The sequence below is a fragment of the Populus euphratica genome, unplaced genomic scaffold (genome assembly GCF_000495115.2).
Source record: "Populus euphratica unplaced genomic scaffold, PopEup_1.0 scaffold13.1, whole genome shotgun sequence".
NCBI lineage: Eukaryota > Viridiplantae > Streptophyta > Magnoliopsida > Malpighiales > Salicaceae > Populus > Populus euphratica.
This window is the reverse complement of record NW_011499872.1, coordinates 936,249-958,329: the sequence shown is the minus strand read 5'-3', so window position 1 is coordinate 958,329 and position 22,081 is coordinate 936,249. Positions and strand designations below refer to the sequence as shown.

Here is a 22,081-nt window from a genome sequence, read left to right as displayed (position 1 = left end):
GGTAAGAGCGGAAAATCCTTCTCTTTATCACACTCCTTCTTACGGCTTTAATCATGCCATGGGAAGGCCCATCTGCAAACCACCTTTTTCAAAAGAATCATGGACATCTCTTTCCTTCCGCTCCAGAAAAAATAAGAGTGCAGCTTCGCAAGTGTACGTGAGAGGATCGAGTACTGCATCAGAAGATGTGTCATAGGTACCCTCTGCTGTTCCATCACAAGTATCGCTGGGCGTCACATGGTATCTACAGAAATTAAAATGTCCTTTGCAGTTTTTTTCTTCTTAGCTTCTATGGAACCAAGAACCTAGAGAAGAGCAGAATCAAATTAAAACAGGGTGGTGGTATATATTCAAAGATTTTCGGTGTACTTATGTTGGGGATATTGAGATGGGATGGGATTGCATGTCCATACTCCATACATCGTTCTTTCATCATCCGTTAGTGAAGTAAAAGCAATTTACAAAAGCAGGAGATGCCTGAAAATACAGTATCGCTGGAAATGGTAAAAGGAGAAATTAAGTAAATAGTCATATGGTATTGTTTAGGAGTTTTTTTTTTTTTTTAAAAAAAAAAAATTAGATGGAGATATTACTATTGTGTTTAGCAAAATGCTTTGTATTTGTTTTTTATTTTAAAAAAACCAAAATCTCAATTGTGTTTAGCAAGACTTGCATTGAATGTTCCATTATGGTTGATTTTTTGAGGGAGTGGCTGGTAGTTTTTTTTTCCTTCTCAGCCACGTGGAAAAAAATATTTAGTTAATTAATATTTTTTTCCACCTAATTTCAAGCTTAATCTTTATAGAATATAAAATAATATATTTTATATTTATAAATATTTGCTTTTTATGTATTTTACATGTAAATTTTTTTATCATAACAATTTTAATTAAATATATATTTTTAATTTTTTTAAATGATAACTAAAAATATTTTTAAAAAAAATTATTTTTTAAAAAACAATTAATTGAAAAGTTATATCAACCCCGGACACTAATATAGTGCTAATATAATTGTAACATGTATATTTGTATATTTGAGTATATGATTATAGTTGTTTTTTAAAATATATTTTATTTATAAATATATTAAAATAATATTTTTTTATTTTTTAAAAATTAATTTTGACAGCAACTAAAAACAATAAAAAATTTAATTTAAAGTTAAAAAAATAAAAAAATTCTCTTAAAAATTTTTAAAATACTAAAAGCATCGATATGACATCTCTTCAGCCGAAAAAACAGGAGGGTATTGGTGCCTTGGATCAATTATAGGGCTTGACTTATAGCTAAATACGTTGAAAAAGTTGTCGAAGAAATGATACTGCTATTAACTTGACAAAATTGCACGTAAACAACATGATTTGATTCCTAACATTTTGACTCACGCTTCACTCTCCTTGAACATCGTGTCCTCGTTTATAATTACTCCTCCCCTCCATCCGATTCAAAAACGTTCATTTCATTCTTCTATGCTTGCTCAAGAGTTGTCAATGGTGAGTTAACAACTTCCACTTTTCCAGTGTTATCATAGCAGTTTTCTTGGATTTGAAAAACGGTAATTTAAAATAAAATAAAGTTAATTTCTTTACAAAAGCAACTTCACACTGCAAAAGCTGGACGTAATCCTTAAAAACGTAAAAACACTTGGTCTCTCGTATAAAACCAATATACATTTTTGTTTTTTAAAAGCCCACTATATAATTTGATCAACATAGCCATCCGGTGGCAAAAGATTATGGAGTTTTGGGCCCAGGTCTTCCCATCTCTTTCTGTCCAAGCTTATGAAGGTGGGCTGCACAACAATAAGCGACGCCGCTGGGTTTTGCGAGTAATACACAAAATACGACCGCCACCGTGGGCTTGAACTCAGACCACAAGGTTAAGAACCTTCCGCCGTCTGACCTAGACAGGCTTGCGATAAATTTTCTTAATTAACAATTTTTCTATTTGTTATTGAGGAATGCGGAGTAAGGACGTGATGAAGATATGTTTGTCAAAGTTGTAGTGTAGGACTTAGAGAGAGAGAGAGAGAGAGAGGAGAGAAACATTAGGTAAAAGAGAATGGGGTTGCTATGGACGATTGCAGAGGTCTTGGTAGCCTTGATTTTGATCATAGCCTCGTTCTTGCTTACTGCAATCGTATCGGAAGCTTATAGGAGAAGACACAATAACGCGTATCTCCTCTTCTCTTTTTTCAAATCTCTAATGAATCAAATCTATTGTTTTTATGATATCAGATATAATCCGTGTTGATTGACATTTTTTTTTTTTAGGCATGTTGATGCTCATGCTATCTTCGAGGATCCGAATTCCTTGAAACAGGTAAAATCAGGATGCTTCATTGGCTTTCAAAAAGTTTAATTGTCGCTGTTTGTTTTGTTTTGCCTAATTTAGGGATTTGGTTGCTAAGTAATTGGCAGGAAATTTTGGGTATTTGTTGGCCTTTTATTTTTTTTTAGTAGAGGAAGTACAGAAATAGATGATGTTGGCCTTTTATTTTTTTTTAGTAGAGGGATTTGGTTGCCCAATGTTATTAACGAAATGCCTCTTAAATGGTGAAGAAACAACAACATATACGGCTTAAATATTTTTATCTTTTTGTTTGTTTGTTTGGATGTGCATTATATGATATGAATTGCTAATCGAGACCTGATGCTGCAGCTGTTTATCGAGGTTCTTTTATAGTAATTTTCCATGGTCTAGATTGGTTTTAACTCTACAATTGATCAATTGGGAAGCTTTTCTGGTTAGGTTATATAAGAAAGAACCAACATATAACCCTTTTTACTCGAATCGAGTTGTGTGTTTTGGGTTCACTGGGCTTTGATTGCTCTTACCAGCACTTAAAATTGGAAATGCATCCTTGCAGAAAATGAGTTATTTTGAAGTGGAAGTAGGGGGATTTTTATAATTAGATCATTATTATATGTTGTTAGCATATGTGTATTGTCATCTAAAGAAATATGAAAGAGATTTTTAGTGAATCTGACTATTTTTTAAACCATTTTGTTACAGGTTCCATGCCCTTATATTCATGATCCGGCTGAGAAATATTTATCTTTGGTTATCCCTGCATTTAATGAAGAGTATAGACTTCCAGGAGCTCTTGATGAAACCATCAAGTAGGTTGAAGCAAATTGATTGTAGTGTAGTACAGTAGTCTTGTTTTTTAAATTTTGGAGTCTGTACTGAGCAAGAATAAGAGTCTCTGAATATTATAGCATTTTAGGTGCATTGCATTTCCTCTCAAAAGAGAAGATTGATTATTCTTTCTCATTTCCTGATATGCAAAATTCAAGGAATAAAAATGATAAATTCAGACAAAGACAATCATTAAATAGGAACTTGGTGACAAGGAAACTCAATTGTATACATGTACCTGAATGAGCAATATGCTTTTGCTGGCTGGCAAATTGGGCATGCAAAAGAGTGTTCATTTTTTTTTCTCAATCCATTGTGTGCGCATGTTGTTTTGTTGCATGGTATGTTAGAAAATGAGGATTGGAGATGGGGAATATTGTTTCCTGGTAGAGATCTCATAAAGTAATTTATTGGATTGATAACTATCTGCAATAGTATTAAACTACAAGATTATAATGTTATATATGTTTTCACTCTGTAGTTATCTTCAACAGCGTGCAGCAAAGGACAAGTCATTTACTTATGAGGTACCTTTGGTTCCTAACTCTGCTGGTTTATCGGACTTATTTCACACCTAGTGATCAATGATAGTGTATAACATACAGTTGTGAGAATCATCAAATGAATGAGATTTTTCTGATAGTGGTTTCAGGATTTTTTTTGTGAAAGTTGCAGTACTGTAACTGGAAACGAAAGAAAAGAGAATCTTACCAAGCATCCCATCAAGACATCAAGATGTTAACTTTTATCCCGTTCATCTAATTTTTTTTAAAAGTAGTAATTAGGTTGAAAACCTTTTGTTAAGTGCTGTTCTTCACCTACACCACATTTGAGCAATACATAGTGATTGATGTTCTGCCATGTGTTATTACTGTTATGAACTACTGAGGATGTGTTATGTTCCTATCATTTTCTTTAGCTCTACATTATCTGAATAGATAAGTTTCTGGACAGGTGGTGATCGTTGATGATGGAAGTGCTGATGCAACAAAACAAGTAGCTTTTGACTTTGTAAAGAAATACACAGTGGACAATGTAAGGATTATCCTTATTGGTAGAAATCATGGCAAAGGAGAGGCGATTAGAAAAGTGAGTATAATCTAAGCTGTTCTTTGATTCAGTTATGTAAGCTGTAATGCTGTTGGTGGACCCATGTTTTCTCCCATGTTCATAACAACATCTCATTGAAGCTTGTTACCTATGTGAAAGCATTGTAAAACAGGGCATGCTTCATTCACGTGGTGAACTACTTTTAATGCTGGATGCTGATGGGGCAACCAAGATTGCTGACTTAGAGAAACTAGAAAACCAGGTTCGTTTTAGCAGTTGCTTTGTCTAGTGGGTAAAACCCTGCAAATTTCTTTTTTTAAGAAGAAGAAGAAGTTCAGCTATTGTGAAACTTCACTTCAGGCTATCTAATGTCTTACCTATCAGATCCATGCAGTTGCTAGAAAGGAGTTCTGTTTAGGAGAGTCAGCAGCTGGTGATTCAAGTTTTAGAATATCTGATGTGCCACTTGCTGCCTTTGGTTCCCGTGCTCACCTTGAGGAGAAGGCTTTGGCTACAGTTCAGTCTTATTGATGCTTCTCTATAATTCACATGTTTCTTGATTTTTCGCTTCAGCATCCTTATTTTATAATTGCCTTTAGTTGATCTGCTTGCCTTCATGTCTCAGAGGAAGTGGTACCGCAATTTTCTTATGAAAGGCTTTCATCTTGTGGTTCTCTTGACTGCTGGTTCTGGAATTCGTGATACACAGGTAATTTTCTGCAGCATTTAGTCATGCCGGTATATGTGGTTGTTAGTTTGATGCTAGCAGACTTTTCTTTTTTTTTTGGTCGAAGCTTGAAGGTCATAGAAAGTAATGCTGTAAATATGCCTTCTTTTTTCATGATGTTGTCTTTCATGCATTCCAGTGTGGTTTTAAGATGTTCACCAGGGCTGCTGCCAGAAAGTTGTTCACAAACATCCGGCTGAAGAGGCAAGTATAAACTCTTAAAGATATTGAGTAATTGTATCTTTTCTGCTCCTATCTTCTAAAAATCATTAGAAGAAACCATAGGTATGCTGATATTTATATTCCCATATGTTACTTGTTGCTCCTTACTCTATCAAACTATCAACCTATGTGTGTACCATAAAATCTAATGAATTCTGGTTTAACCTTTTTTCTTCTTTCTTTGCTACTCTGCTTGCTTTTTATACTTTGGCTCCAAATCTCTTAACAGGGACTGACACATCAACATGTACTTTGTGCAGATGGTGCTTTGATGTTGAGTTAATTTTCCTATGCAAATGGTTTGGTATCCTGATGATTGAGATTTCTGTAAACTGGTCTGAAATTCCAGGATCCAAGGTGAATCTTTTAAGCATTCCCAACATGCTCTGGGAGCTAGCGCTCATGTCCGTGGGATATAGAACTAGAATGTGGAAAATTAGCAGTTGAGACTTCTCATTTGATTTTATTTTTGACAACTGTTGCGATCTTCCGGGCATTCTTGGCTCTAGAGTGATTCTGGCACTTGATTAGTCAAGCTTAGGGTATACGAGCCATGGAATATGCTGTTGCAATGAATACGATTCTAACTCAGCAGTTTCAATCTGTAATGCTATTTGTGGAGCGCATCTTTTCGTTCCATTTAAAGAACATGATATTATTGTTTCAGAACTTAGAATCATATGATCAAATTATGCAGTTCATTCAATTATATGAAACTGGGGAATGCTATTAGGGTCCCTTTCATTTTTATATAAGTTGACACACATCAAGCATTACGTTTTTGCAGATTGTAGACAATTCTGTAATGCTGTCATGACGCTCCCTTATTCTTGTCGCTGCTCTTATCTATAGGATGAGATTTAATTTTGTTCCTAGCGTCACGATCCAGAATCTTATTGCAAGCTTTTCTCTTATTCAAACGAATCAGGATTGTGAAAATCACAGACGACTCATGGCACTAGAATAACCTAAGGCCAGAGTAGCTCTGTTTTCTTCTTTTGTGCCCCATGCATTAGCTTACGATCACATACTTTGCCTAGAGGTTGGAGGTTTGAGTGGGTGGCTGTAGCTTGATGCGGTGGTAGGTGTGGTGTTTGCTAGAAAAAGAAGTGTGTTGAAGAGAGAGGATACTATTTTTAATCAAACCTCAGCCGTAAAATACTTTCATTTTTGCAGCATCATTTTGTTCTTTCATTACCAGTGACGAATTAATCAACAAGAGCCATCTATCATAAATATTCGCTAGATTAATAAAAACACCATAACCGGACGATCCAAATCTCCTTCAACTGCCGCATTTTCAGAACAAAAATTCAGTCATCAAGAAAACCAAAATCAACACCGGCCAGGAATTGATATTGAATTCATCAGCAAACACTTTCTTTCCCAACCTGAAAGGGCCCCGAAAATAAAAGGCGCACGGAAAAAAAGTTGATTCTGGCTTTTTACTTTTTGTTTGCATCTTTCTTTTTTTCTAACTGTGGCAAATTATTATTCATCACCTGAAGATGTAAAACCTGAAACGGGTTACGAAGTGGTGAAAGTCTGAAAAGCAAAGGCTAAGGTCATAGATTGTGTGCTTCAGTTCCTGATAAATTAATCTTGACGATGACATGTTTGGGGGCTTGAGAAAGAGAATCGGGATCAAAGAAGCGCCTAACCAGCACGCTCCATGTTGACAAGGCTAATAACTGGGCTGAACCATGAAAAGAACAAATCAATATTACAGGCCTGGCTGGGTCTGATATCTAATTTCAAGTCTGATAGGAGGCCCATTCATTAGGGTGGTTTGGGCTTGAGCGGCCACAAATTGCAAAGCCCAAGTCTTTCGAAAATCCTCAGTCAGGCTTTCCACTTCCTCTATCTTAAATATTCACTTGCATTCATGTCTTTTCCCTCTCATTGCATAAGCAAACATGCACTTTTAAAGAGTAGTTGGTGTTTGTTGCTGTTGATGGAGTAGTCGCATGCATTACATACACAACTGAGAATTCCGGGAGAACATCCAAAGTGAAATATTCTATTCACGAATGTCAAAGAACATGGCTATGCTTCTAAACAAAAGCAGCAAGATGGGTACACAACTGAGAATTTCGGGAGAAAATCCAAAGTGAAATATTATATTCATGGATGTCAAAGAACATGGCTATGCTTCTCAACAAAAGCAGCAAGATGGGTAGCCCTCTTCTCCATGAATTCAAGAGGCAAGCTTCCTTCCTCTTACAAGAGAAAATGAAAGACTACTCGTTTGGCGCTAACTGATGTTGCGCCAACAGAACTGTACGTTAAGACTCCATATCATTTGTGTTAATTTATACCATTTTGATGCCATACAATTATTTATTAACTCTTTTATTTGTTCAAATTGTCTTGAATCTGTTGCGTTTTTCGCCATAAAGTTTGACAGAAGAGATCACAAATGGAGATATGTGGGCTCCGGATACACGTACCATGGGTGTTATTTCACTGGCTGCCTTCGAAGTTGATGATTACTGGAGAATTGTGGACACTCTGCACAAGAGGTTTATATTTTGTCTATTGGGATTCGCTTTATCTATTTGCCCTCCTATAGTCCTGTGAAACTTATATTATGCTGAAGGATTTAAGTTTCTTCTTGGCTGCCAATTCAGGTTGATGAAATTTGATAGTAAAAATTGGGGAGTCTCTTGGAAGACACAGATTCTATTGGAACATCTGCTAATAACAAATGGACCTCTAAGAGTTGCTGACGAGTTTCAGTGTGATAAAGATGCCATCAAGGAGATGGTTAGCTTCCAGTTTGTCCATGAGAAAGGGTCGGTGTAGTTTCTAATTAACAAATTAATCAATGTACAATTTTATGGTTGTAGCCTCCAGTTTTTATACGGTTTCACTAGCAGGTTCAATTGGGGATCGAGAGTAAGAACACTATCTCAGAGAATACTGAAGCTTCTTGAAAATGGACTATTTCTCAAAAAAGAAAGGGCAAGCGCTCGTAAGTTAACACGAGAGATTCAGGGGTTTGGTAGCTTCTCCCGACGATCCTCTTCAGCCGATGAAAGCCTTAAAGCATCAGACTTCAGGACATGGTTGAGGTGTAACTCAAACTATAGCCATCAACACAATCATGCAGAAGATGACGAGTTCATGGACTCAAACGAGAAGCTTTTTTTCGAGGAAACAATCCACATCCACGAGGATACCAGCCAGCTAGTACTGGAAAATCCAGTGAAGATTTGCAGGGAGGAATATACTGCAGAAGATCATCCATTCTGCGACAAGCTTCATCATACCACAGTATCCCTTCTCTCTACCTCGGAGTGAACTTCCCAAACTGTTTTCTTTCTTTCCTTTTTCTAATGGTTTTGGAAGGATGTGAAAGGAGGAGATTGTGGAGATATGTGAAGTAGGCAGAGTGTGTTTATCCTTGTAAATGCACTGTAGCTTAGATGGCAAGGTGTTGTGTCATTTTCTGTGCGGGTTATACAAAAAATACAGCTCTTATCTTGATGCTTGATAAGAGTTAGCATTCACATATATTGAAAAGAAGCTAAAAACTTGATATCTCAAAAAATAATAACATGGCACCCCCAATATATTCCCAAGTATTTTTACTAGGCCAATCATCATTGTAAAGAGGAGCAAATCAAACCTAAAAAAAACCCCACATTTCCTTGGACCGCCCTAGTGATCAGCGTTCTTAATTAAACAGACGGCATATTTAGCAAAATACAGAAAACGTTAAAGAATAAAAATGTCTTGTAGAATTCAAAAGTTTGTTCACATCGCTGCCGTGAAATACAGACACCTGTATTGCGTGGAAAAAAGGTAAGAAATACTCACTTTTTTCCAGTCTCTTTCTCCTTGGCAGCAGCATCAACACTTTCGACTGGAGGCAGAGTCTACAAAAATAAAAATTAGAAGACTCCAGTTAGACATTTTATCGAACAGGTTGTGAGCAAAGAAAATGTAAGATGCAAATTGAGAAATGAAGAAGAATATTGTTACAAGGTTGGGTTTGTAGATGCTGTGGACAACTGAAGCGCCGGCAAGAAGCGAAACGATGGCAACAACGAAGGACCACCCCAGTGAAGGAGTGCCCGTGGGCTGCTTTCCTGCTCCGAATTTTTTACTCATTCTGGATTTCAGAAACTACCAATGGATTCTTGGACTGCAGGTCCCAACTTCTTCTGTGAAGTTCTAAGAAGATGGATCATGGTTTGGGCTACTACTTGGCCTTGAGGATGAATTGAATTAGGCCCAATCATGGTCAGAGCACCCTCTCTGTGTCCCCCGAGTGTTGCCTTCGTCATGTCCAAACTGAAAACCCGGATCCCAAAAAAAGAGACTCGGCTAAATTTGTCAAAGAATATTTGTTAAGATGCATAAATCATTCCTACAAAATTTATGAAGTAGATATATTGTGTTTTTGAGATGTAAAAACACGTGCTAGTTACTTTTAAAATTTTGAAATTTCCAATATTAGCGAGCGAGTAATATTTTTAAAAGAGCATTGATATATATATATATATATATAAACAAATTAATTTCAATTTTACATTTATTTATTTATTCTTGAGCAATCATTTAATCTTTACAAGACTCATGATTCACCGTTTATCTTAACGACGCATGTTTAGGGAAAAAACTAGTGGTTACTCTTAGAACATTCGTTAACGAGCAGTTAAATTTTTACTATTAATGAGTGAGTTTTGAACTTCTATTTTAATCTTAATTTAATCACTATAAATTAACCACGTATACATTGCCAGCAGGTGGATTTTTTATGGATTAAATGAAATTTCTGAAATTCAATATTATTTAATTATCCCCATATTTAACTAACAAAAACCAGAAATAACTAATTTCTTAACAAGTATCCTAAAAACATTTATATTCATACGAAGTTGCAGCCCATACTTTCGGTAATATATATATATAAAAAAAGAATATATTAGTTATTAGTCAATACATTGGCCTTAACCAGTATTCCCTGACACTCATCGGCCAATCCCAAGCCCGGAAATAAATTGGTCCCTTTTTTTAACAATAGAGATAGTGCACAATCTCCTTTCAGCACGGCAGAAGTATAGCATGACATGCGGCGATTGGCCACGAATTTGAAAGTGTAATCATAATTATTTTTTAAAATATTTTTTATTTAAAAATATATTTAAATAATATTTAAATAATTTAAAAACACTAAAAGAATTATTAATGTAAAATAAAAAATTTTAAATTTTAAATTTTTTTAAAAACACTGTTAAAACTAAAAATATCAGATTTCATTAAAAAAAAATTTTACTGCAACAGTAATTGCTTTTTATTTAAAAATTATTAAAAAAAACTTTTTTAAAATTTTATTTGCTAATGGCCACATTTATCCTTACAATTTTGAAGGTAACTGTACTTGTAAGTTGGATCACTATTGATTCAGGCTATTAATGAGATTCGGTTCCATGTTGTTTTTACACGTGGAATATTGTTGTAATTGACTCCTCGAATAACTCGTGCAAATTAGGCAAGGAAGTCCCCTAAACCCATTAACAAAATTAAGGGTTTTAGGGTGCAAAAGATAAACATTTTAACAGTCAAAACATCTAGAAATATTAATAATGAAAGAATTGGGACCGTTCTGGCAATCAACTTCTCGCCTTTTCAAAATCATCACTGCAACATGAGAATAAACATAGATGGATAACAAAGCTAGAATGAAAAGGATGGCAAGCTGCACTTCTATCCGAGAAATAAAGCAGTTTTTTTTCTTTTTTCTTGGCAATCCCATGCTCTAAGCATTTAGAAACATTTCCGATGCACAATTGATGGTCCAGACTCATCATACTCTGCCTTGGCAATCCACATCTGCAATCAAAGAAACAAGCAAGAAAACATTCCAGTCAGAAATCAATGTCAAATTAAGCTTATAGAAAGAACCATTCATGTATACATCATAGATTTCAACTAACCTGCTGGAAGGTGCTAAGGGATGCCAAGATAGAGCCACCAATCCAGACACTGTATTTCCTTTCTGGTGGTGCAACCACCTTGATTTTCATGCTGCTTGGTGCTAGTGCTGAGATTTCCTTGCTCATTCTGTCAGCAATTCCTGGGAACATAGTTGAACCACCACTGAGAACAATGTTACCATACAAGTCTTTCCTGATATCGACATCACATTTCATGATGGAGTTGTATGTGGTCTCATGGATGCCTGCAGCTTCCATTCCAATCATTGAAGGTTGGAAGAGGACCTCTGGGCAACGGAATCGCTCAGCACCAATGGTGATAACCTGCCCATCAGGCAACTCATAGCTCTTCTCAACTGTTGAGCTGGTTTTGGAGGTCTCTAGCTCTTGCTCGTAGTCAAGTGCAATGTAAGCTAGCTTTTCCTTCATGTCCCTTACAATTTCCCGTTCTGCTGTCGTTGTGAAAGAATAACCACGCTCAGTGAGGATCTTCATCAAGGAATCAGTGAGGTCACGACCAGCCAGGTCAAGACGAAGGATTGCATGTGGAAGGGCATACCCCTCGTATATGGGGACCGTATGGCTGACACCATCACCGGAGTCCAACACAATACCTGCATGGCAAAACCACAACCATCAAATAAGGTATCATAGAACAAAAAAAAATGCCTTCAAAAGAAAACAGGGGACCAACAAGCTCAAGATTTCAAAAAGAAATTGACCATGCCAACAAAAAAAAAATGGAAAACATCCACCTGTCTAAACACAACTGAGGAAAAACAGAAGGAAAGGAGATAAAATAGCAAGGACAACAGATTCATTTTTAGCCCTCTTCAAAATAATCTGTAATGGAAAATTTGGCAAATAATATACAGTTTCAATTTGAGCCCTCTTTAAGTCTCAATCAAATCACTTAACACCTTACCAGTTGTACGACCACTGGCATATAAGGACAAAACAGCCTGAATGGCGACATACATAGCAGGAGTGTTGAAGGTCTCAAACATGATCTGAGTCATCTTCTCACGATTAGCCTTGGGGTTTAAAGGAGCCTCCGTTAAGAGCACTGGGTGCTCTTCAGGGGCAACACGAAGCTCGTTGTAGAAGGTATGATGCCAGATCTTTTCCATATCATCCCAGTTGCTGACAATACCATGCTCAATTGGGTACTTCAAAGTTAAGATACCTCTCTTGGACTGAGCCTCATCACCAACATATGCATCTTTTTGGCCCATGCCAACCATCACACCAGTGTGACGAGGACGCCCAACAATACTGGGAAACACAGCTCGTGGAGCATCATCTCCAGCAAAGCCAGCCTAAAAGCAAATATTGAAATCAGTTTCTCCCAGAAACAATGCACAAAAACAAAGAAAGCAACTAGTTTAGAAAATTAAATCTGCTTAATGCAGATTTCTTCATAACAGAAAAAAAGCAACACTAGAAAGAAGTCTTATAAAATTTCCAACTAGAAGCTTATTTTCTAGATCATTCTAAAAACAAAGTTTCAAATAATCTCTGCCAAACTTACACTTTCTACAAACACAACATAGTCGAATCACATACCTTGACCATTCCAGTTCCATTATCGCAAACGAGTGGCTGAATATCCTCGGCTTCTGCCATCTTCTAATGCCTGCAACACCAAACAGCAATCAGCAAAAAGGTACGGACTTCGTTTATCAACCAAAGCAGATTCATCAATTCATTTTCTCTTCTTGAACATCATCAAAATCATCTCGTAATAAGTACATGAAACTGTTCATTCAAATTATTAGACAGAATCAAACCAGATTTTGCAACTAGCATAAAGTAAAATAAAGCAACACAACAAATGAAGCAGAGGATATATACATATATTGAAATTAAATAAAGCTTCAACCACGCCACATTCATTATAGATTCGTAGCTCATTGCACAAAACTAAATACTTAATATTAACGAGGATGAAATAGCAAATCAACCATCGTGTTTCTGTCTTTTTAAAAACTAGTAAAAACAAAATATTTGGAATTAAAAAATAATCAGAAAATGGACAGATAAATCGCATCCAAGTCAAAATGCATCGAAGCATTTGTGAATATCTGCAAATAAATGATTAAAGAGAACAGGCAAATCTCGCGAAATTACGTTCTTCTTTAACGCAACATACCAATTGCATGCTAAATTAAAACATAGACATCCACTAAAAAACGCGAACGCAACAACTCCATTTCCAACATTATGATTCTAATGTGTTTTACGTTCTTCGTCGCTAATTTCCCAATTTTCTTTCAGATTTTAGACAAAAAAAAGTAAAATGATCACAAAATCAGATCCAAACAGACGATCAAAATTAAAGGAACAAGAAGAAATGATTTCTCAGCATGAGTCGCAAGCACATTACAAGATCCCCAGCTTTATGAAGCAAAATGCAACATAAAAAACAGCACAGATCGAGGCTGCTATATAACAGATCGAGAAGAGAGAACAGCGATTGATCGAAAAGAGGAGGAAGAAATGGACCTTGTTAAAAGAGAGGAAGGATTTTGAGAGAGATAGAGAAAGCTAGACGACGCACAGCACACAAACAAACAAAAATGTTTTAGAGGGGGGTTGCCTAGCCTTCTTCTCTTTTTGAATGAGAAGGGAAGAAGCTCAAAATATATGCAACGCGAGATGCGTTGTGAGCCGCTGGATTCTTTTATTTTTATTTTGTGGGCACAGCTTACAGAGGGGAACGCGTCATGCGCTATTATTATTATTATTATTATTATTTTTGAATCTTCCCTAATCTATCCTATTCCTGTCTGTCTGGAGTTATTATTTCTTGCTCGATCCAGCTCCTTCCGGTTTTCCAGTCATTTTCTTTTTGTCGCTCCTCCGTCTGTTTTCTTTATTTTAGCCTCCTCTTTTCTCTTTTTCCTTTTTTCTTTCTTACCGGGAGTACACTACCTTAATTTTATTTCTATATGGGGATTTTATTGTAAGATCGACAGTGACCGGCAAATTGACCTAAATTTTGTCGGCGTCCGAGCCACGTCAACTATAATCGAATTTTTTAGCGCTTTTATCGTGCTGCAAAGATCTCTTTCAATATTACGAAGGAGATGGTTGATTAGCGCTCATCCATTTACTCTTTTTTAAGTTTTTTTCAATCCTGTCAGTACAGTCCACTATTTGAGCATGTTAGAGTTGGACATGTGCATTTCTATTACTACTTTTCCCTTCACGAGTAAAAAGGTAGGAACTTTCCCTTGATTATGAAATGGCAAGCCATGATTCATGGAAGAATCAAAGATGTGCGTTGGATAAATAATATAGTCCAGCGTTTACTTTTTCGCTAAAATGGTTATTCCAAGCTAGCTGGAGCTGCCTTTTCCAGCACATAATAGTTGGAGTGGGCTTCAATGGCTCGGACGGACCCTTTCTCTTTTACATGGACAGTGCTGCCAGTCGAAGCATATGAATCACAAGGGTGGGTGCGATGGGGGACAAAAAAGCTGGAAATTCTGAATCTTTTGAGTGCAAACACCTTACATTCCCTCCCAGCATGGTGGGTACTGTATAGGCCTTAGAATGTCACCAGTAGCAATGATGATTTGGTTATAGATCTAGAAACCAAAAACCAGTGGTCAACTTTTGCGAAGTATCAATAATCATATCCACCAGAACTCCGAGCTTTACATAAATATGAAGTAATCCCTAGGGATCGAATGAATTTGCATATAAAAGGTGTAGTTTTGGCACATCAATTTGCAGTTTTCTCGTGAATTAGACGTCTGCTAGATAAATGTGGCCATTAACACACTGCCTGTCGTATGCAGGCTTCTCTTGCGGAACATAAAATGACGTCCTCTTGGCAAAACAAATCTCCTCTCCTATACTGGCGTATCCTCTAATATGATCTTGATAATAAATTCCCACCCACCACTCAAAAACTGCTATGGCCATAATTGGCATAAAAAGCTGGAGAGGACATCAGCCCTCCATTGTCGTGGCTTCTACCCTGCATGCTTTGAAAATTTGTATTTAATGAACTGTAGTTCAATGTCTACACCGAGACCATGAAGTTGGGTTTCATAATGCGGCACCTAGCAATGGTCAGCGTGCAAAAATATCACTTATCAGGCAACGTAACCCATATTGCAAGTTGACGAAATGAGCCATGGTTTTAGGCTAGATCCATGGAATAATACATCCCGCTTTGAATGGAAAGAAGAGAGCTGAAGAAGCACAAAACTCATAACCATGCCACCATTTCAATGAGTGAAACAAACCAACACGATTAAGTAAATCTATTCCAGATAATTCAAGACAGGAAGAGAAATAAAGGATTATGGAGTGAAGTATCCCCATCGCCAAGTGTCTCCGTTAATTTATGTTGTCTACAATAAAAGACTTAAAGATCTACGAGAATTCAATGAGAACGTGTGCTCCATTTTCTATTGGACAGGGGCACAGTCCCCAGAAATATGAGATTCCTGACACCGAATCAGATGATGTACCAAAGAAGCTGACTAGTGGCAGAGATACCAGTTATTCTACAGGAATGGGGGCAGTATAACCCATCGGCGTGGATATCTGGGTCTTCCGTCCTTTCCATCAAATAGCTGCAGAGGGCAGGATGCGGTGTAAGTAACAAAAAAACAAATGCCAAAAACAGGAACGAAAGGAAACCACTTTTTTATTTAGCTGTTTTGAGATGATTTGATCCATGACATAAAACCATGCCATGACAAGACAAGGAAGCAGAAAAAAGGTCGAGATGTTGTGCATGTGTTTCCTTCAAGCCCAAAATTTCACTCACAAGTATCGACTCTAGATAAAAGAAATTGCTTTTCCATTATATCATCCTTCAGTAATATGAAGACTATAAATTTTCCAGGGAAAGACGAAACATTGTGATGCGGATCCGGTTAAAAAAACTCAGCAACTAGTGAACACCTTATTTTGATGAATGTGATAGGATCAGAAAATTTGAATCAGTTAAATCCATCTCAACTCTGAGAAAATTTGAATCAGTTAAATCCATCTCAATTCTGATAGGCTTCAAATCCAAATCTGCATGCAGGCCCACCCACAATACATACCTAAAAAGATATGCATGAATTTACAGGTGGCACATTATAAGTGTGATTATATGGAAGTTCAGAAGCTAGTAATCTAATGTTGTCTATATCGAACCATCTTTTATAACCTATAATATCTTACTGCCACAGCAACCCACGGTTGCCCTATGTGCAGGGAAAGACTTGCGATTTTTTAACTTCTTATGTAGAAAATGCAAGAATATATTTGAAGCTACTAGTTCAACCAAAATTACAGAGAGTTACCTTCTTCAATCTCCGATGCTTTGCAAGGGCCCAGTTGGTCATGATGGAAGTAGCAACCACAAGAAAAAAGTACCCTGAAACAGTCTGGGTTGCAATGTTGAAACCTAACCACTGATAAATCTCTGTTGTGTAATTTGCACATGTCACAATATTGAAGAGAAACCCGGTTGGAATTTGATAGCCACCATTCCCACCTGGACGGCGAAGATTCCTCAGCAACATATGGCAATACAAGTTTGCAAGTTGACAAACCAAACCAAATCCAAATCCGATCTTCATTTGAAGATCACTAACAGGGGTGTAAAGGGGATGGTTCACATAGTAAGCGATAAAGGAACCAAAGGTCCAATAATAAGCACAATTTCGAAACACATTGGAGAGTGGCGAGGTTGCATGGCTAAATCGGTGCACAAAAAATGTTTCCATGATGCGTTTGAAATAGTGGAAGCACCAGTAGTACAATGCATATGTCTGAACTGGGTGCATGATGTGCTCTCCCTTGTAGCCCAAAAACTGGTAGACTGGGAAGTAGTAAAAAAAAGGATAGAGCACCAAAGGACCCAAGTATTCACAGAAAAAGAGTGTGCGATAGGAAACTTGCGGACCCAGGTCCTTGAAAACAACAGTTAAGCTATTCAAATTCCCATCACAGTATTCTTTGAGGTTCTTCTTGTAGCTAAGGACAACAGGCCTTTCCTTTGATCCCGGTGGAAGAGGTAGGGTCAGCCGCTGTCTAGAAGGGTAGAATTTTTTGGCTGTTGATGTAAGACATGAAGAAAGGTTATTGAAATAAAACTACATCTGATGCTCCAACTACACACACAAACACTCCTTACTTACATATGGTTCCTTGGTAAGGAAAGTAGGGGCTCGAGTAAAAAAGAAAATAGACATAAATTTGAAATTTGGCAACAAAAAATTCAAAGTTCAGAGCCAATCTCATGCTTTGAAGATCTCTTATTCTCGATTTTAAAGAACATATGCCATTGATATATTTGCAACTCCGATCTTGTGAGTTTCATCGTAATGATGTATGAAACATCAAATCAAATAACTCTCAGAAGCTTTTTGCAAGAAAGAAACTACTCAATATAAAACCCAACATGACTTGATGATTTGGAGAATAAAAATGAGCGGTGAGCCTATTGTACAAAGAAAGTAAATAAATAATTAAGCAAACTCAAATCCAAAGACAGAATCTTCTTCAAATACATACACAAGTCTAGTTTTTCAGCTATTAAGTTAGTATATTTGATAAGTTGCTGTTAGAAAGAACATATATTCGCACCCTAAGCAAAATCTACATACTCTCAACACAACCATGAAACAGAAAGAAGCAGCATGCCTATTCCTAAAATCGAAATTGCAACAGAGGAGCAAAGATGCATCACAATTCATGCTCTTCTACAAATAAATCATACCCGGGACATGAAATCAAGGAGAGAGAGAGAGAGAAGACTCTGAATTCTGTTGGATTTCCTATCTAATCAATTTTTTTAATTAAATTATAATAAGAGTTTGGCTTCTTCATCTCCAATTTAAACTCACACCGTACTAAGGTCCCGATAGTAATTCAACACCAAAGTTTCGATCTTTTTACAAAATGAGAGAAGCAAAATAAGGAACTTACTTCGCTTATGAATAGCCTCTTGCAGATCAGCTACTGTAGCCTACAAAACAACCAAAAGAGACAAACTTACAAATCAAAACCCACAGTTCTTTGTCCTGGATTTTCATATCAATCAAACATACTAGTAATAAATACAAAATAGAAAATGTGCACCAAGCATACCGAATCACTGAGCTCAAGGCCCCCTTTAGTGACCTCTCTACCACTGCGAGAAACTACAGTCACCTTCATTTTAAAGATCAAATGAGAGCGACCCAGTTCACGAAAAGACAGAAGAAGAAGAAGAAGAGGAAGCAACCCCTGTGAATTTGAAAGGATTCTGTTCAGGATGCAAATGGGATTTGGTACTTCGATCTCTCCGTAAAACAAAATATAGAGCTGGCAGTGTAAGCAAGTACTTGTGTATTAAAGGAGTTTGGTTGGGGCAGGAGAGCTAACCATATGGATTGATGAACTGCACACCCTCCCTCATTGATGATGCATGTAGGTTCCTATCACGAATTCGTTTATCGATAGGGGTTATTGATTGTGGGCCAGTGTTGAATGTTGATCGTCCCCGTTCTTGCCATCTCAGCTTTTAAGTAATCGGACGGTGGATTTTTATAATAACGTTGTTCACCAATTTTTAACGCCCTTTTCTTCGTAGTTGTCGGATCAAGGACTGACATCCTGAAATAAGTTATCCATTTAAAAATAAATTTAATTAGATTGAGTTTTACTATGTAAATTAATGTTTTGTTTATTTTTATATTTTTAAAGTATTTAAAAAAATATTTATTTTTATTTTTATTTTAAATTAATATTTTTTTAATATTTTTATATCATTTTTAATGTTTTGATATTAAAAATAATTTTTAAAAATAAAAAATTATTTTAATACATTTTAATATAACAAATAATTTAAAAAATACTCACATATTTTCAAATACATTTTTATAGTTGATTTTTCTAAATTTTACTTCATTAATATTTTTTTATTTAATTTAATTTAGCAAATCAAGAATTTTTTAAATTATTGAAGTTGAGTCTAATACCATGTCTTTTCTTATGCAGCTAAAAGATATGGTTAAAAAAAAGAAGTTAATTTTAATGCTTAGCTTATAATTTTATAATTTATTTGAAAATAAGGTAGAAATTATTTTTAAAAATATTTTTTATTTAAAATAATATTTTTTTATTTTTAACACTATCATGTCAAAATAATTAAAAAATATTCTTTTAATTATTTAAAAAATCAAAAATTTTAAAAAATATGATTTTACCGCAATTTCTAACAGCACCTTCATCCAGTTAGGTATACTTTCTTAGCCATTCAGGGGCGGGGCATGAATTGGAAGATAAGCACGTTCTTATATTTGAACGCGCTTCTAGAGTAACCAATGATTAATACGATAGCTAACCTTGCACGACTCCTGTGGTAAAAGTAAAAAAAGAATAAACAAAATAATATAATAATAAATTTAAAGGGTGAATCCGTTCTGTGTCTTTCCTTTTTATTTTTTCATCGTCTTCATCACCTGTTGCGGTGCTGCCATCTTTGCTGCGGTGCTGCCATCATTGCTGATAGCCAAGATTTCATCACCATATTTTTTTATTAAAAAATACTAGATAAAAAAAAAATATATATAAATTTTTTTGAAATATAAATATATCCATATAAAAATATGTTAGGTTTGACCCTAACACAACTATATTTAAAGTTGGTAATGCATCAAGTCTTGAATGTTAATATAATACTAATCAAACTAAGTTATATTTGTGCTTGGTAGTATATTAAATTTCAGGTGCGATAAATCCGGTACTATCATTTAGATTATATCAAGATATATAATCTTTAATAGAAATATAAATTCTTTAAATATAAATAATTTATTTAAAATGACTTTTTATTTTCTTCAAATAATGGTTTAAAATCCTTAACACTTATTAAAGGAATATGCAATTCTCTTATAAAAGAATAGATGTAGTTTCCCTAGTATTGTATGCATCAATCTCTAAAAAATAGATATAAATAATTTTTCTAATGCTATATACATTAATCTTTAATTCATGGATAGATGTGATTTTCTCAGTACTATATGCATTAATCTCTAAAGAATGAATATGATTATATATAGTGCTATATGCATCAATTTTCAAAGAATAAACATAGTTTTTTTAGTGTTGTACATATCAATCTTCAAGTGATGAACATGATGGATATATATAGTCTCTCTAATATTATATGCATCAATCTCTAATAAATTGATAAATATAAACTCTATAGTGATTTATGTAACCATTTTAGGTGGATAAATATGATTGCCCCAATACTACATGCATCAATTTCTAAGGATAGATGCAATCTTTCTCATGATAATATATCAACCTCAAAGTGATGGATATGATCTTCGTAGTGTTATATGCATCAATTTTCAAGGAATAAATGTGATCTTCCTTGTGTTACATGCACAGATCTTATCTTTAAGGGAAGAGCAGTAATCCCTCAAATTACCAAGGGACGAACTTATCTTCCTTGCCATTTGCACAACTTTATCTCCTTAATATAATAACCTCATTTTTTAAAAGATAAACTTGGTTTTCCTAGTATAATAACAATATCATTCAATCATTACTCTTTAATGAGGGACTCTTATCTTCCAATGATAATGCTGGAAAAGCTATAGGCTCTCATTATAATTACTTAGAAATTTAAAAGTATAATTTCACCCTTTGTGTGTTTCACAAACTCATTTAGAAATTTATATAGATAATGATCATGACATCCTTGATCTCTTATAATTTTTCTAAATATAAATTCTTAGTATTTTATGTCTAAAAGAGTTTTGTTTACTCTAGATGAATATTTTTTTTTGTACTTTTTGTAACTTACACCCTTTTCTATACAAGCAAAACTCATCTCTCTACCTAAACTAAAAAATTAATTAAAGTCTTCGCATATTATTATACTGCAGAGATTGTAGGACTAGTGATGAACCAAGATTTCATCGGTATATTTTTATTAAATAACACTGAATTAAGAAAAACTTATAAGTATAAATTTTTTGGTAGCATAAAGCCCCCAATAAAGATGTGTTAGGTATAAAGCTAGCCAGATCTATTCATGGTTGGGCTTGGCAATATGCCAAGCCCTAAGCATTAGACTTATCCATAATTAGGTATGACAGTGTGTCAAGCTCTAAGCACAATAGGTCTAATGCTAGCCAAACCTAGCTACAAATAGGCGTGATAGTGTGCCAAGATCAAGATGCAATAGGTCTAATGCTAAACTCAACCACATATGAGCTCAATAATACGCCAAATACAGGCAAATTAATCCTGGCGCTAGCTAAACTCAGGAGATGATTGAGTTTAACACTATTGATTCTATATATTTTTATATAAAATCATATAGTGATCATTTCTTAATAAATAGGTTTAATTAAATAAGTCTTTACTCCACCAAGACTATTAAATGTATTAAAATCTTTTATAGCCAGTTAGATCATCATTTTTTAACTAGATGAAATGAGTGGAATACAACTCATAGTATAACTTAAAATATCACAATATTAAAATTACACTTCAGTCTTTCATCTCCATAAATAAATAATACTTATGAGTTATAAATACACCATAAAACCTTTAAAATACATTTTCATAATTTTCATTCTTTGCTACATTTATATTTTGAAAGTATCTTTATCTAAAATATTATTATATTTTCTCATTGTAAAAAGATATTTATTTAAGCATGTAGAGTCCTCATTTTCATCAAATAGGATATTTTTTAAGAATTAGCCACATGCTATATTGGCCCACTAAAAATCAAATACAACCTATTAATCACCTTGACCAATAGTAATTAATAAGATTGTTAGGACTGATTGATTAACTAATTATCTAACTCATGAGCCTTATTTCTTGGCTAATTAAATTTTTAGTGTTAGATAGAATAATATATAAATCATATATTACAACATCACCTAATAGTTTAAGTTTTTAAGTTCAATTGTTAAGTTTTTGGGTTGAATTGGTTCTTTAACATGATATCAGAGTCTTAATAACCA

The 22,081-nt window shown here is 35.0% G+C and overlaps 3 protein-coding genes, 1 long non-coding RNA gene and 1 pseudogene across 5 annotated transcripts; 2 read left to right on the top strand and 3 right to left on the bottom strand.

Moving 5' to 3' along the window:
- The first annotated feature begins 1,895 nt into the window (after window positions 1-1,895).
- On the top strand, window positions 1,896-5,979 carry LOC105127550 (Nucleotide-diphospho-sugar transferases superfamily protein). Its single transcript, XM_011028894.1, has 10 exons — window positions 1,896-2,176; window positions 2,276-2,324; window positions 3,018-3,124; window positions 3,625-3,670; window positions 4,098-4,232; window positions 4,366-4,455; window positions 4,578-4,709; window positions 4,819-4,902; window positions 5,060-5,124; window positions 5,403-5,979. The coding sequence occupies exons 1-10, from the start codon at window positions 2,064-2,066 to the stop codon at window positions 5,587-5,589; spliced, it is 1,008 nt and encodes a 335-aa protein (XP_011027196.1). The 5' UTR covers window positions 1,896-2,063; the 3' UTR covers window positions 5,590-5,979.
- A 1,305-nt stretch (window positions 5,980-7,284) lies between these two features.
- LOC105127548 (uncharacterized) lies at window positions 7,285-8,855 on the top strand (annotated as a pseudogene).
- On the bottom strand, window positions 8,686-9,474 carry LOC105127549 (uncharacterized). The gene is made up of 2 exons (XR_842653.1): window positions 9,130-9,474; window positions 8,686-9,023 (listed from the first exon to the last, which is right to left on the bottom strand). It is a non-coding gene; the product is annotated as an uncharacterized LOC105127549 (long non-coding RNA).
- A 1,229-nt stretch (window positions 9,475-10,703) lies between these two features.
- Window positions 10,704-13,735, bottom strand: LOC105127547 (actin-97-like). 2 transcript variants are annotated; one of them, XM_011028892.1, is made up of 5 exons: window positions 13,593-13,735; window positions 12,654-12,723; window positions 12,013-12,406; window positions 11,088-11,701; window positions 10,704-10,983 (listed from the first exon to the last, which is right to left on the bottom strand). In XM_011028892.1, exons 2-5 carry the CDS (start codon window positions 12,711-12,713, stop codon window positions 10,918-10,920), a joined length of 1,134 nt encoding a protein of 377 aa, XP_011027194.1. In that variant the 5' UTR covers window positions 12,714-12,723; window positions 13,593-13,735; the 3' UTR covers window positions 10,704-10,917. The 2 variants fall into 2 exon arrangements, with proteins under 2 accessions (XP_011027194.1, XP_011027195.1); XM_011028893.1 differs by lacking the exon at window positions 13,593-13,735 and adding an exon at window positions 13,474-13,558.
- Window positions 13,736-15,302: 1,567 nt separating this feature from the next.
- LOC105127546 (very-long-chain enoyl-CoA reductase-like) lies at window positions 15,303-18,600 on the bottom strand. The gene is made up of 4 exons (XM_011028890.1): window positions 18,195-18,600; window positions 18,033-18,072; window positions 16,403-17,157; window positions 15,303-15,679 (listed from the first exon to the last, which is right to left on the bottom strand). Exons 1-4 carry the CDS (start codon window positions 18,261-18,263, stop codon window positions 15,611-15,613), a joined length of 933 nt encoding a protein of 310 aa, XP_011027192.1. The 5' UTR covers window positions 18,264-18,600; the 3' UTR covers window positions 15,303-15,610.
- Between the last annotated feature and the right edge of the window lie 3,481 nt (window positions 18,601-22,081).